At 34.9% G+C, this 15,779-nt stretch overlaps 1 protein-coding gene across 1 annotated transcript; it reads right to left on the reverse strand.

Moving 5' to 3' along the window:
- Positions 1-3,024: 3,024 nt before the first annotated feature.
- On the reverse strand, positions 3,025-14,966 carry LOC103926858 (probable leucine-rich repeat receptor-like serine/threonine-protein kinase At3g14840). Its single transcript, XM_048585918.1, is given in 25 exon segments — positions 3,025-3,637; positions 3,890-4,040; positions 4,298-4,535; positions 4,639-4,849; positions 4,951-5,069; positions 5,353-5,442; positions 5,445-5,510; positions 6,140-6,338; positions 6,446-6,825; positions 7,089-7,126; positions 7,283-7,306; positions 7,388-7,444; positions 7,746-7,802; positions 9,079-9,150; positions 9,882-9,953; positions 10,039-10,110; positions 10,195-10,266; positions 10,356-10,427; positions 10,540-10,611; positions 10,748-10,819; positions 10,907-10,978; positions 11,198-11,266; positions 11,371-11,442; positions 14,200-14,374; positions 14,752-14,966. Coding segments are annotated over 25 exon segments (3,054 nt in total). The 5' UTR covers positions 14,876-14,966; the 3' UTR covers positions 3,025-3,229.
- Positions 14,967-15,779: the final 813 nt, after the last annotated feature.

Below are 15,779 nucleotides of genomic sequence, written 5' to 3' on the forward strand. Positions count from 1 at the left end.
TTTTTTTTTCCCTTTGTCTTTGTCATTAAATAAAGTTATTAGATGATTTTTGGTTAAAATGTAAAGTTTTGAAACCCTTTTCATTTTTTTTTTTAAGAATATGAAGGTGAGATTTTCACATCGGTAAAAAGGAAAACTTTACAAAGACTTATAAGAGCATTTTCAAAAGAGATGTCATTTCTTAAATGAAATGTCACACAATCAAATTTGAAGGTAGGAAGAAGCTTCAACTGATATGAGAAAAAGTGTTCTCAATTATTTTTTTTGTAATTTTTGTGTTGTGTCATGTGTGGATCCTTTAATGCACTAATTATAAATTATAAATTATTATTTTAATTAATTTTTTTTTTTTTTACAAAAAATGGATCCCACAAATATTATTATGAAAAATTAGATTGACTGGAGGAAGAGAAAATCTGACGACAAAGCTATCAAATTAACATTTGACATTCCATATCCTAAGAAGTTGGGATACTCTTCCTATTGGGAATTGATATTATAGTGGAACTATAACTTCCTTTAAGGTAATAAAACGGGTGGCCCACAACTAAAACCCAACAGCAATACGTGCTATGATGAGGGGTTTGAAACTGTAAATATGTGAAAGAAAAAACCTTGGAAAAAATTCTGTTTACACCAAATTTTGTCTCGTGACACACATTTTTTCATACGCCCAACTTTTTTTTCGCTTTTCTCTGGACACCCAAAACAACTTCTAATTTACTTAATCAAATTGTGTTTCTGTACAACCTATTATCTAGAGGATCATAAAACATATTGCATCTGATAATCTGATTTGCTTTCACTTTTTACTCAAACAATTACGCACATTTCCAACTTTTTCTTTACGCTTTTACGTTCGGAGATTAGCAGAGGTCATGGAATCTGACCCAGCCACAACTTCAACAAGAGTAGGCTCTGAAGAATGAAAAGATGTATGTATAAAGTATAAATACTTATTTCCTATGGACGGTTGGAATCCAATAATAAATAGGCACATATCGGCCTTCTTTTGGTAGTGAATTTTTAACTTTTCTAACGCCTGGCAAACTTGGGTCCAAGGTTGCAATAAAATAGATGCACTCGCAAGTTGCTTTAGAAGTTATGTTGTCGAGTCGACATCCTCATTGAATTTGTGATCAAATTTTATGAAGTTTGGGTAAAGTAGTGTGTTAATTGACGAATCAAGTCAAAATTTGTAAAAACACACGAAACACGTGCCTTTTTGTCTTCATAGTCATCGTTGATGCCGATTTCTTCTTCAGTTGTGTTTGTTCATGAACGTTGGGGGAGAGAGAGAGAGAGAGAGAGAGAGAGAGAGAGAGAGAGAAGGGGGGGGGGGTAATTAAAGGTGTGAGAATGCGTACTTGATGAACATGTTTTATTGTATCGAAACTTTAGTGGAAATTCAAATTGGGTGTACAAGAAATTAAGATTTTGTTAAAGAGTCTAGTATAAGTCCTTTATAGTAAATATAAATATGGATATAAGTGTTATTGAGTATTGTTATTCCCGCGTCAGTGTTATATATATCTTCCTACCCACTTTTTAATGAAATTTTTAATTACAAATTTGTCCATTTGCTGGTAGATTATCATACAACAATGGACAATCATTCATTTGCTGGTAGATTATCATCAAAGAAGACTTCGTTGTTGGGAAACTAACATTTCAAATTTTAATGAATAATAGTGGGTGGAGAAATAACATTTCATTTTTTTTAACTTTTTATGGTGGTGGGATTATAATGCTGGTGGGAAATAGGACATTAGGATGGGTCTAGTAACTCTCACGTTATTTTACTTTGAACAAAATTGAAGGTTGTACAGAGACAAAAGTTATGTAAACATAATTATCCAAAACCTTACAAGGGCTTATAAAGAGTTGGACTACTCTCCATATTGTCAAATTAATTTTATAATGAAATCCACTTTACCACCTTACAAGGGCTTATAAAAAGTTGGACTACTCTTGGTGAAATCTACTTTACCACATGCACAATTCTCAGGTGTGGGGTATTAGTTATGGGTCACATGTGGACTCACCACGTGGAGCCATGTCGGAACTCACCCATTGCGTGGGGCCAAATGGGGACCCACCCAATCACATTACATCTTTGGCCTACCCACCTGCACAATTCTCAGGTGTGGGGTATTAGTTATGGGTCACATGTGGACCCACCACGTGGAGCCATGTCGGGACTCACCCATTGCGTGGGGCCAAATGGGGACCCACCCAATCACATTATATCTTTGGCCTACGTGGAGCCATGTCGGGACCCACCCATCGGTCGGGGCCAAACGGGGACCCACCCAATCACGTGGCAGTACGGGCCCGTCCCTTGGTTCTGATACCATGTAGAATTTTTCAGGTCGACGGGCCGAGGGCCCACCCCAACAACACCGATATTGTCCTTAGGTGTGGAGTTTTATCACAAAAGGCCTCGATATTAGTTAGAGATGGGTATTTCTATTTAAACTGTCTTCCTTCTTCCCTCCTAGCCGATGTGGGACAATGGGTGTTCCAACACAAAGTTTGGTGAAAATATCATTCTCGGGCTCTTGTTGCATAGTAAGTTCATTTTAATGTTGATTCCCACAATGATCGCAATGTGATCTTCAATTTTTTGAATGCACATTTTTCTTTTAGAATTTAGATTTTGAAGAGTCGTAAAGTTGTACAAAAAGTTTTAAGTTCCATTTTGATCGTTGGAGATCGAGAAAAGCTAGCCAAGGTGACTTCATCTCATCCCCTTGACCTTTAACCATCTAAATCTACTACCTCATGCCTTCCGAAGACATACTGATACTGCATAACAAGTACCAAAGCACATTGTTTTGTAGCTCACTTTTGTTTGAGCACGAAAACATTTAATTATCAGCGATGCCAAAGTTTAACTGACAAGTAAAATTACAAAGAGTTAAATACACGTCTGACAAAAGTTTAGTTTTAAATTATGTCGTTGTAATGCAATCTTATCATGGACACAATGACTAAATATTTCAGTTTCTATGCTAAAGCACGTTGATCCAATATTGCAGTTATAAAATAAGAAAATCAGTTTTATCAAAATTACAAGAACTAAAAAGACAAGTTCATGGAAACCGTTGATTTCACACTTAACAATTATTATGCTGGAAACTTCTTTAATTCTTATTTCACCAATATTTATAAACTCTTAAAAAAATAACTATCCTTCTTTCAAAAATAATATGTTGACAATCATCAATCAAACAGTTTCCCAATTTCTCTTATTTATGTTCTCTCTGTAGTTCGAATCAGGATTGATTGGATAAAGATCATGACCAGACGCATATGAAATAGTGCTTGGCTCTTCAATTGACTCGGTTTGTATCTGGCTCTCACCTGCACTCCCTTCTAAATAGGATTGAAAATGGTTCCTCATCGCATCGATCTCATTACTTGAGGGATTTGGATCTGAGACTAGCTCCTGAACAGCAACCCTGCCTTCAAGCATGCTCACAACTGAAGACATAGTAGGCCTAACTGCTGAAGTGACACTAGAGCAAAGGAGAGCCACATTGATTGTAACCATCATCTCTTTTTTGTTGAAGTTTGAACCCAACCGTGGATCCACTAGATCCAACAAATTCCCTTGCGCTTTAAGGAGAGTTGCCTAGAAACACGAACGAACCTTTATTGATTCGAGAACCTTGACATGTATAAGCTATATATAGTAAAGGACACTAATAACCTTTTTTTTTGGTGTTATAGACAAAATAAATAGCAAATGAAGCAATAGTATGATGACCTGATTTTGGATAATCTTTAAAACTTTTACCCGCGGAATATAAGTCGATTTCTATCTAGGGTTAATAGCATCAACAAAATTTGAAGTTCAATTAGGATGCAGTTAGATTCAAGTTACCCAATCAAGAAGATAAAAGCATTCTGCCTTTGTTCGGTAACTTGTGTTGTTCCTCCCACTAACAATCTCCAATACAAGAATTCCAAAACTATAAACATCTGCTTTATCAGTCAAATAACCCCGCATTGCATATTCAGGTGCCATATAGCCACTGCAAAATCATAAAATCATTTCCCCCATATTTAGCTAAAAGAATTCTAAAATAATACCAAGCTTTAGAAAGCAGGGTTTTTATACTTTAATTGAAAGTTTAACAACAATACAATAGCTATATGACAAATCTGGCCTTCAAGTTTATTTAACATCAAAGATCTTGGTTGAAATTTTCGTAAGGTAGAAAACTTTCCGTTTGGTTAGGGACGAAAGAATCAAAACAAAAGTAAACAAAGTAAAAACATAGGCACTTACAAAGTTCCAGCAATACGAGTGCTAATGTGTGTATTATCTTCTTCATCAAGTTTGGCTAATCCAAAGTCAGATATTTTTGGGTTTAGATTTTTATCAAGCAACACATTAGTTGCCTTTATATCTCTATGAACGACCTTCAATCTTGATTCCTCATGGAGGTGAGCCAGACCTCTCGCTATACCAATGCAGATCTTGTGCCTTGTTGGCCAATCCAACTTCAAACGACTTTCTCCTGCCCCTTCAATTTTTCAAATTAATCAAAATTAGCCATAACTAACAACATATATAATTTGTGTGCATAAGATTTATTATACCCATTTGCATGAACCAAATGAACTTACCGAACAAAGCATGAGCAACGCTATTATTTTCCATGTACTCGTAGACAAGCAATAGTTGATTTCCTTCAATACAACATCCGTAGAGGCTAACAAGATGAGGGTGTTGCAAAGCAGAAATCATGCCTATCTCATTCACAAATTCACGATTCCCTTGCTTTGATTTGGAAGAAAGCTGCTTAACAGCAATCATGGTGCCATCTGCTAGAATGCCCTACATTTGAGAAATTAACTTTAATTAGGATGACTATTATTAATCAAATTAAAAAATATGAAACAAATATATACATGGAAATTATTGGTTCAAAAGAATACCTTATAAACGGAACCAAAACCACCTTCGCCAATCTTATTTGCTTTGTCAAAGTTGGTTGTGGCAGCTTTGAGTTGCTTGAATGTAAACTTACCAGTTTGCAGGTCCACACCCTTCAAATCTGTGTAAGAAGTAAACTCACATAAGAAATTGTGTCTAAAAGAACTTTCAGAATGATAGCATTTCTTATTCTTAATGTTCTGTGAGCACCGTGACTGATTCAAGACCTAGAATTTAACAAGTAAAGCTATTCGCTGCACACTTGCATCATGAGTTTCAACATAAACATATACTGTAGGAGCATCATGGGTTTCAACATAAACATAAACGTATATAGCTTTAGGGTGTTTTTTGTTTCCTAATTTACTAAAAAGAAGAGACAAGTATAAGAACAGTGCAAATACCATCCTCCAATGTCTTTTGTTGTCCTAGGGAGCCTCTCCTCCAAAGAATACTAAGTATCACTAATATAATAAAGATTCCTCCGGCCACAATCCAACCACTGCACCTACACCTACACCAGGTGATATGCTACTTCCATTTTTTGTTGAGCTATTGTCGACTGCAAAAAGAAGATCATCTTTGTAAGATAGTAAATGTAAATGTATAGATAAGAAAGTGCATTATCCAACCCGCTACCCAATGCACAAAGAAACAAAAGATTCAATTATTTGGCAGAACCCAAACACAAGTGGATCGTAAATGACATAATTCTGCTGTCATATTTTATGGCTCCTTCAGTGAAAAGGATAAGTTCCTGTAACTACTTAAAATACCCTCAAGGTTGAATTTTGTTGCATTTTTGTGATAGGAAAGTTGAACAGAGAAGATTCCTTCAAACTCTTGACTCAAACAAGGAAAAGAAACAGAAGAAGAAAGGAAGAACCCTGCTAAACTAGAGTCGGATTTCTCTTTTTTAATTTATTTACCTTTCTCTTATACAATGATATATCTACAGGGGTGGGCAATAAATCGGTTGTGAACTCACCATTCAGGAGATCCGTACCCAAGACCTCTCACTTACATGTGAAGAGGAATATCACTAGACCATAGTATTAAGTGACAACTAACTAGATTCGGATCTCTTATAAATTGTGTTGAAATATTAATGCCTAAAATGATATTTGATGCGCTGAAAACTCCCAGCGGTGGACAAATATCAGTAAGAAGTTCAGAGCGGTGTAAACTTACCTGCACGTTCCACCGAAATAGCTGATATAAGAGGACCATAGACTCCTCCAACAGGGATGCCTGTCGTCCCTTTGCCAGCCCAATTGAAATGGATCTTCAAGGTACGACTAGTTACAATAGCGACGAACTTTAGTATGACTACATTACCAAACCCACTAGCGTCATCCATAATATTGAAATTCTGCCGTACTAGCATATCCTGCAACGTTACGAATTTAGTTACCTAACATTTCATAATTGTCAAAGTAAAAATTTGAACTGACCAAAATTAGACAATCAAAATACAATGATAGTGCAGCTTTCTACCTGAATGTAAATATCAAATACTCGCCTTCCCAGGCTTTTATATGTGTTTCCGTTTCTAAACATTAACTCTGCAAAATGGAGTTTTACGGTGTATATTCCATTTTGCAGACAAGACCCAAAGTAAGTTAGAGAGATGGGAGAAAGCCGTGCGTTCATGTAAAGTTGAGGATTGGCCATAGAGAGTATAGAGTCATTAGTCCATATAAAGTTGTCCGTAGGGTGGTCATCATCAGGGAAGTAACCGGTGCTGCTTAATGCCCAGTTTGTTCTGCTCTGGTAAAATGATGAAGGTCCAGCTGAAAATGTGTCATCCTCATATGTTTTATTTTCAATGGTTACTTCTTTACCACCACAATTAATATGAAAGGAGGAGTACATAGCTACAAAAAAAAAAAAAAAAAAAAAAGTAAACAGAGATTAGCAGCCACTGAAGCAACTTCTGAACACAAAAGAATGGCAATATTTAATTCCCTTTTGCATGGGAATGTTCGGAAGAACGATGAATGAATGTAAAGCTGCTTGTGGTTGTGGGTCATAAGATAAAAATAACAGAGTATGGCCTTACAAGTGATCTCCCACTCCCCCAAACAAAAGAACATCAGAACAAATATATCTTGCAGCAACATGTGGGATCCCAACTTACTTTTTGGACATTTTGCAGCTGTGGAACATGAACCTCCTCTGCTCATATAATAATGCAGGGTCCATAAAAAAAGGTCAGCAAGATAACATCATAAATGTGAATAAGTTACAAAACAAAAAACTAAGAAATACACAGTTGGAATGCCAATTAAATTTATAGATTAATGCTTTTTCGAGGATTAATTTGAAACTTACGAACTATTGCTGTCAAACAAGTTCCTGTAGAATCACAAGTTGAAAAGTTAAGCTTGTTCCACCAGACATAAACAACAAAACTCAAGCTAATGAAGAAATTCTTACAAGCCCTTTGATTGACAACTTGTGTTCCATATGGTGAACACGTTAAATGAAAGATCACTGCGCAAAAACGGCTACTATGTAAACTAATTTACAGATTTGATATGCGAATAGAAATAGCTTACTAAGTAATTAAAGAGTAGGAAATAAGATGGATTGACCGCCGTTTTTTATATCAATTCGAGTAGTATATAGCAGAAATTTCTAACTGTAGACGTCGTAAATACCTTACTAAGTTATTAGAGGGAAGCATTTGAAAGCAAAGCTTACATATTGCCCATCCGCCAAGCAGGCATGGGTCCGGTCAGCATAAAATTCCATACTAAGTAACAAAAGAGTAGCATTTGGAAGAGAAGCTTACACGTAGCCTGTCGGCCAAGTAGGCACGGATCCAGTCAACAAGTTTCCAGTTAAGAATCTAGACATAATGGATATAGAAAAAATTTAGTCAAGAATGTAGTGTTTATCCTTACGAATTTCATGAGTAAGATTTGAAAATTTGAATTGCCAACTTTGAGTGCATTATATCAGTATTTGCATCTAAAAGACACATCCAAGGGGTATACTATAGACTTAATATGCAATGAAATTATGAACTACTAGAAAGGTGTATAAGCTAAAAAATTGAGATTTTAATAAAATCTTTCCGTGCTGATAAAAATTACTTTAGTCTATAGAAGAGGAAGAAATTGCAGTGTACAAATAAATAGTGACTTGAGCCGAATTTCACTTTATTCACAAAACTGCCACCGCCTCTTTACTGCCGTTCAGAGTGGAAATTTCAATTTATTTACGAAATTGCCACCGCTTTGCACAGTGGAAGGGGGCCCACTCGTCAATCATCGTGGATTGCACTGCTTCGACTACTTTTCCGTCCGTTTCCATCCCCTTTTCATTCCCTCTTTTCCTCTCCCGACTCTCTCTCTGTAACCATCCATCAAATCCTCCCATCCCTCCCTTTTCTCACTCTGTAATTTCCGTCAAATCCCCCGCCGATTCCCTCTCTCGCCATTCTTAGTCTCGCCAGCAATCTCGCGAGATTAAGGCTGCACACGAGCGGATCCAAAGATCAAACCTGTGATCTTCAAGTCGACACACCCAGAGGTAAAAATTTATCATTCTCTCTCTTCGATTTCATAGATGTTGTTAGATGAAAAGGGAAAATATGAGAACTAACTCAAGCAAATGTTCTGGATGTAAGCTAAAAGATCAATTTAACTTTTAAGAGTTAACTGTTGAGATATATTATGACTAACAAATTTACCAATATCATCTCATGTCAATTTTGGTGTTGTTTTCAGTACTTTTGGTGACCATATTTGAATCAAAATCCGACTTGGTCTAACTAAAATCAAGATGAATATGCAAGTCAGTTCAATGGTAGTGGTTAATCAGTTTTCTTAGTTTGTTTGTTTTCATTGTGACCATCTAGTGTCAGTTATTCGCTCGAGTATTAACGTTTTGTTCTAGCTTAACCTGTGAGTCCTTAATTATAGTAAGCGTGATTAGTAACACTTCCAGCTCGTCAGACTGCAGTGTGGCAAAACCCTCTGTCTGAATTTTGTGCAAGTCAAATTGTTATTAAATAAATTTCCAGCTTGTCAGGCTGGGGTGTAACAAAAGTACAAAACCATGAAGAATGTCTGCGTGAATTTCGTGTGATAAAGACTAGATTGGTCATTCAAATTGCTTACATATAATCCGCATTTGCTAGACTAGCGAAGCTGCTTGGAATTTCTCCGGTCAGCTTATTATAGCTGAGGTCTCTGCACAAACAAATTGCAAATGCAGTTTAGATATGCTCTCCGAGAGGGAAATGCCATCTCAAAAGCTGTTCTTTTAGACCATCTCCAACCCATGAGATAAAACTTAAAATGTAAGCTTTAAATTAAAAAAAAGATTGGACGGCTGAAAATTAAATCTAACGTTTAAAATAATTTAAATCAAATTTCACTTGAAACATTATAAATACCTATGTATTTTTATGATAACTTATCATAATTTGAATATTTTTAAATTAAATTGTTCATAAAAATAAATTAGGATAATACACGTAAATTTTTTTTTTTTTTTTTTAAAAGTTACCGAAAATAAAAAATTAGGCTAAAGTCATTATTTAATAATCTCGGGCTAAAATTGGAGGAGAAAAGTAGTTTTTGGGTTATGGAGTCTTGCTCTCCTTAAGGTCATTATTTTAAGTTGTCAAATATTTTAAGCCTTTGGATCTAAATTAACATAATCTTGTGGCTAATATATATTTAATCCTTACATGTTCTCAAAACAAGGATCTTAGGAGAGCAGAATTGTTGGGTTATGACTTAAAATTTTTTGGCTTTATCCCCAAGGTTTTGAGATGGTTTTATAAATACAGAAACATAAAGTCCCTCCAACATCGTCCAAGTCATTGTAATAATCTCTTAGTCAGTATAATAACATCTGGAAGAAATTTTTTTTATCTGAAGACGGTAAAAATAGGGACAGAGACGTTTCTACTTACAAAGTATTCAATTTAGGCATTTGCCCGAGATATGGAGGTAGCCCTCCGATAATATTGCAACTCCTCAACATCCTGTAACAGAAACACCAAAACTTTGAGGTTGCAAAAAGATTTCATGTACGGAGAAAAATTGTGTTTCATGGAAGCCTTAACTCACAGTGTCCTCATGTTTTTCATATTGTCGAGCTGAGGGAAGTTTAATTCAGGTCCAATCAAGTCAGTAATTCTCCTGCATGTCAAAATTGAGATATGAACAGAAACTACTATATTGCTAATTGTTCTGTACTTATAAACAGATACGAGATATACTAACAAGTCAGTTAAGCTTGTCAACAGAGAGATGCCGCCAGGAATTTTCCCCGTCAAACCACTACCCTGAATCACACTGTTTTAACAAGTCATAACATTTGAATTAGTGATGATATTGAGAATCAAGTAGCAGAAAAGATGACACCCAAAAGGAAAACACTCAACAGTTTTTCAAGATTTGTCCACTTCTCAATAAATTTAGGTATCTCCCCAGAAAAGTTCGTGTCACCGATCCGACTGCATAGTGATTCGCAAAAGGGAAATAGTTCCAATTAGTCTCAGAATTCAGAAAAAAATTTAGTTGGGTGCTTAGGAAATCTTCAAGAACAAAAGAACAACAGAAGCTTACAAGTCCTTTAATGTGATAAGGTTTGCAAATGAATCTGGCAAATACCCAGTGAACTTGTTTGAAGAAAGAAGCCTAACAATAAAACAGATATAACAATTAGGAAGTGGATGATTTACTGGTGAAAAATACAGCATCTGTCTACAGAGAAGCAAATCCAAACAAACCAAAATATTTTAATCACAGTAAAATTTGAATAAGACAATCTTACATTCTTTCCATGTGTGGGAAATTCCCAAGCTCCTCAGGGAGAGGTTCAGAGAGAAAGTTGGAACTGAGGTCCCTACACAAAACAAAATCAATTCCATTGATCCATTGATTTTGAAAGATCCCTAAGGATATCCATAAAAAATGTGTAATCATCACTCACAAACTCTGCAGGGTGGTGATGTTTGCAAACTCTACCGGGATAGGACCTGTCAAACGATTTCCAATAAGGGAGCTGCAACACAACTCGTATGTCACAATTAGATTCAGTTTTTATGATTCAAATGGCTCATGACCACTGAAGGGACACAAATATGAAGTAGGAACAACGCCCATGGAATAGCTTCATAGCTTAAGAAATAAATGGCTGAAGAAAACTGAAAAAAAAAAAAAAAAAATTCTAATACAATGAGAATATCGCATATGCATAGATGCAGAGCAAGAAAGATAGTACATGTTGACAAGTCGAAGGGAGCCCCATTCTGGAGGGATGGTACCATTCAGGTAGTTCCGGGTGAGGTCGCTGAAGAAGAATGAAAGAAATTAGCCATTGTCTCATTGGAAACAGACATACAGGCAACTTAGATGTGAAAGAACAGATCATTTGCATGACGTCCAAGTTCTTACATTACTTGCAGATATTTGAGCCTGACCATTTCTCGTGGGAGTGTTCCTGGCAAATCCTGAGTTTTCAAAACTCTGCTTGAACACAAATTAACAAAGAACCGTTAATGTGACTATAAGGAAAAGAAAGCACTAAAATACCAAAGGGGAAAGGATGAATGGTGAATGTCCCTAGAAAGAATACAACTTGCATAATTACACAAACAGTTGGGTGTGCTTCTGGTTTTTGTTACTAATAACTATGTTGATACATATTTCTAAGTTTTCAAGGGAAGAATGATGCTCGCATACAGCATAGAGCAGCAGTATGAGTTCTACACACTTTCCACTGCACTGCAAGTGTGCGTGGCAGAGATTATTTCTGCATTTTTAAAACTGCATCAAACAGCTGCATAGAATTGGGATGCGACACTTCCAAATGAACCGGTTGCTAGTTCATAAAATATTTTTAGAAATTTAGATAGAGGAATCTGGAAAACACTATAAATTTCGGGCACAAATGAACAAGAAGGGGTTCTGAGAATTTTTTTTCTAGAATGGATTTGAAAAAGAAAGTAGTTGTAATTGAATAACCGTTTGGAATTATTTGTCTTTTTGGCAACGTGATAGGACAATTTACACTAAACTCATTTAAACTACACAAGGGGAATTCAAACACGGGACTTGGGGTGTAAGGGCGAAAACTTTTAACCAACTTAGCTTGTTAAGAATTGCTTCCGTAGAAGTTCATTTGGATGTATTCAATTATGATTTTAAGTAGTCCATAAAACTATGTGTGTATTCCTTAAAAATAGATTTTAAAGTATTTTAAAAAATTAAGGAATTTAATGGATTTAGAAGAATTTTAGTGTAATTTAGATGTTAAGAAATCAGGCATCGAAGGAATTCACATGGAGTTTATGAAAGTCAACTAAAACTCCATCAAGCTCTATGAATTTTTAACTTTTTAAAACCTTCAAAATCTCAATTAAACACACCCCTAAAAATTTAGATGGGCTTAGAAGAATTTTATAGTGTTACGCTTTAAAAAATCAGGCCTCTCCCCCATTTTCTAGCAATAAAAAAAACTTGTGTATTACTTTTTTTCACTTTTCTTAAAAACTTGTGTTTACTTTCTTCCACAAACACAGGTGCATTTATGTATCTCTCTTTCAATCGTGCTCCATTTTTTCATGGATGAACCCTAAATCATAATTTTATAAAAATTGAAGATTATTCAATTAGTAAAAATGAAATACTGATTTCAATTAAGTTCAAATATTAATTGTTGAATTTTGTATGAATATATTGTTCAAAAAATCATTTTTTATATGTATGACCTTTTCATTAAATTGCACCAGGACTCCCAAAATATAAGAGATGTCCCCAAGCAGCGGCGATCAGAGATGCTGATCGACTCTCTGGTTTGCATATTTAATATACAGTAAGTAATTAATTATATGTTATGGGTTGTAAGAAAAGCATCGATGGGATATTTGTTTCTTGGGATTGCATATCAGCTTCTTCTAGAAATTGTCTAATGGACTTTTCAGTAGACTTTTCTATCTCCGAGCGGAGCGGGTGTAAGATTCAAAGGCTGTCGAAGTCGCTCGATTAAGAAGGGCTTTCAATTTTGGGAAGGCTACGTGATGTCTCATCTGATGAAGTTAGGCCCATGTTCTTTGTAACCATCATTTAAAAAATTATCTTGAATTAGCAAATAAATATAAACACATGGACTAATTTGCCTAAATTGAAAACACATGAACTAATTTGGCTTAACTGAAAACACGGGAACTAAATCGATTGATTGGTTAAAACATGGACCATTTAACATTTAAGCCTAAAATCTTCATTCGTAAGTTATCCTTGCAAAACACTAAATAAGTTTGAAATCACTAAACATCTCCCAAATAGATGTCAAAAAGTCCATATCAGAAAATAACAAAAAAAAAAAAAAAAATGCAAGGACAATACTTATGTTTTCCAACTGAAATGTCAATTCTTATCTAACTTGACGTTGATTTGCAGCAAAGGTGGTTACTTTCAAATTTGACAACAACTTCAATTCCGTTACAATTGTTGACAATAAATAATGTAATAAATAATAGTTTAAATTGAAATATCTGATAGAGAACAAAACTTTAAATACGATAAAAGTGCCACGTAAGCTTTCAAATTTAAATTTTATGTCTAAAATTTGATCTCCTTTTGGGGATGCTTTAAGGTATATAATTTAATTTGACGACAAAATATAAGGTGCTTCCAAAAAGTAAGAAATTGACCGTCATTTAATCTAGAATGCTACTAAAACCATCACATTTGCTTATTTTCCCACCAACCTTTTAATGAAAATGCTAATCACATATTTATCCTTTTAGCAAAAGCTTTTAATTCCATATTTATATATTTGTTATAATTTTAATTAAACAAACTAAAAGAGAATAAAGAAAAACTAAAACTAACAAAAATAAAAATAAATCCATCACCCTCCCAAATCATCCACGATGGGTTGACGACTATCAAGTCCCCAATCATCTGTCACCCTCCCCAGCCACAAACACCACCCCATTCTCCCTTTGGTATTTGATGGGAGATGGGAGGAGATTCTACCATTCTAGTGCGGGCACTAGGGTAGTGGCAATTAAGGAAGCATGCCGGTTTTAATTTTTTAAATTTTTTTATGATATGTGAAATTACACTGTAGGTGTAGAAATAGGACAATGATATGGATCTATCAGCACTCTTAATCTAATGATTATATGATTTTTGATTTAGGTAATCATTTACAAATAATTTGAGTAATCTTTTAAAAATAATCAGAGAGAGAGAGAGAAAGAGAGAGTGGTTTACATGCTGGTAACATGGCAGACAGTGGAGTCGTCAAAGGAGCAATTACAGGTGACGGCACTCTCAAATTGTTTGACTGCCGATATATTAGTCCATGGAAGTTGGCCGCTGCATGGATCTACGCTGAAATCCCAGCCCGTCTTCCCTAGTGTCTTTGCTATGTCAGCTAAAGCTTGCACTACAAAGAATAAAATGGAGCATATATATAGTCAAAATATACATATTTGTGCAATTAGTACTATAGATGTTACACCATATATAGAAAAAAAAATTAATATGTAAACAAGAAATGTGAATCATGAATCCAAACTGATATATTATTTTAAGTTTTTATCCATTAATAAGTTTATAAAGTTATAGTATGAAACAAATTAAGGTGATTAACAAGGAAGAACCAATTTTTTTTTAGTACAATGATATATTTTACCCTAAAGGGATGAGGGAATTCTGTTAAGCCACACAATAAGCAACCTAATTTGGTATTAAATTCGCATCTTGTGGCAACCTAATTTGACATGTAATTAAATATATATTAAGGTTAAATGTACAACTTACCTTCATCTTGTGGCAATCGAGCAGCTCCGAAAGCAAGGGCTGCAAAGCAAACCACCAAAAGAGAATGAAGAAGAAGTCGAGGGAAGAACATATTCATCATTATTTTCTTAACAAACTTTGGCATCTGAAGAAGAAAATCAGATGAGTGTTTTAAAGGCAAAGCAAACAGAAAGATGGGAGGGAGTACGTAGGACCTGCATGGACTTGAACAGAAGTCATGTTCTACCTAACTTGCCCTTGGAAAAAGACACCAAAAAGTTCTTCCAAAAAAATAAAAAAAAATAAAAAAGGAAGACACCGAAAAAACCAGAGGAAATCAAATTACAGTTAAATACATAGTACACCAAAAAAGGTTGGGTCACTTTCAAAAAGGGACTCCATCTTTCAAAATTTTCGCATTACTACCTAAAATATTAAATAGTTAACAATTTAAGGCTGAGATATTAATTTGAAAAAAATTGAAAGTTTAGGCCGCCTTTTAAAGCTGACCCCCACTCCTCTGTTTCCAACCATATATGGCACTTTTTCTTGTTGGAAAAGTTTGTTTATTGGAAAGTTATGCAGCGAATAGTCCGCAAAGACCAGGCTACTATTGACGACCACATATAAAATTGTTTTTATTTTATGTACGCGTCATTTGAATAGTTGTTTTGACTAGAACGCGTTATCGTTTTCATGTTTTCATATGCAGACAGTATACCCACCATTATCTTCATTCATTAGGTTCATTAGTTGTGAATTAAATACAAATATTTATATACAAAACCAACCGAACGACCGTAAGAGTATCTTTAATACAAAGATAAAAATGTAGAGATTTCAATTTCTTTTTCTCTCTTAAACTAGCGGAGCCCCCTTAAAAATAAAGACGTAAATACATTTTGCTTACGTTTTTTGGAAAAAAAATTAAATTTAAATGCTCATTTCGAATAATTTTGCATCTTCCATTAAATATGCTCTGAATGTCCCCAAGAGAGAAAAATTAGGTCACATGAAGTAGTGCACATGATTAAATTTAACAAACACAA

The sequence above is a fragment of a genome, unplaced genomic scaffold (assembly GCF_019419815.1).
Source record: "Pyrus x bretschneideri cultivar Hongxiangsu unplaced genomic scaffold, Pyrus_bretschneideri_v1 Contig23, whole genome shotgun sequence".
Taxonomy (NCBI): domain Eukaryota; kingdom Viridiplantae; phylum Streptophyta; class Magnoliopsida; order Rosales; family Rosaceae; genus Pyrus; species Pyrus x bretschneideri.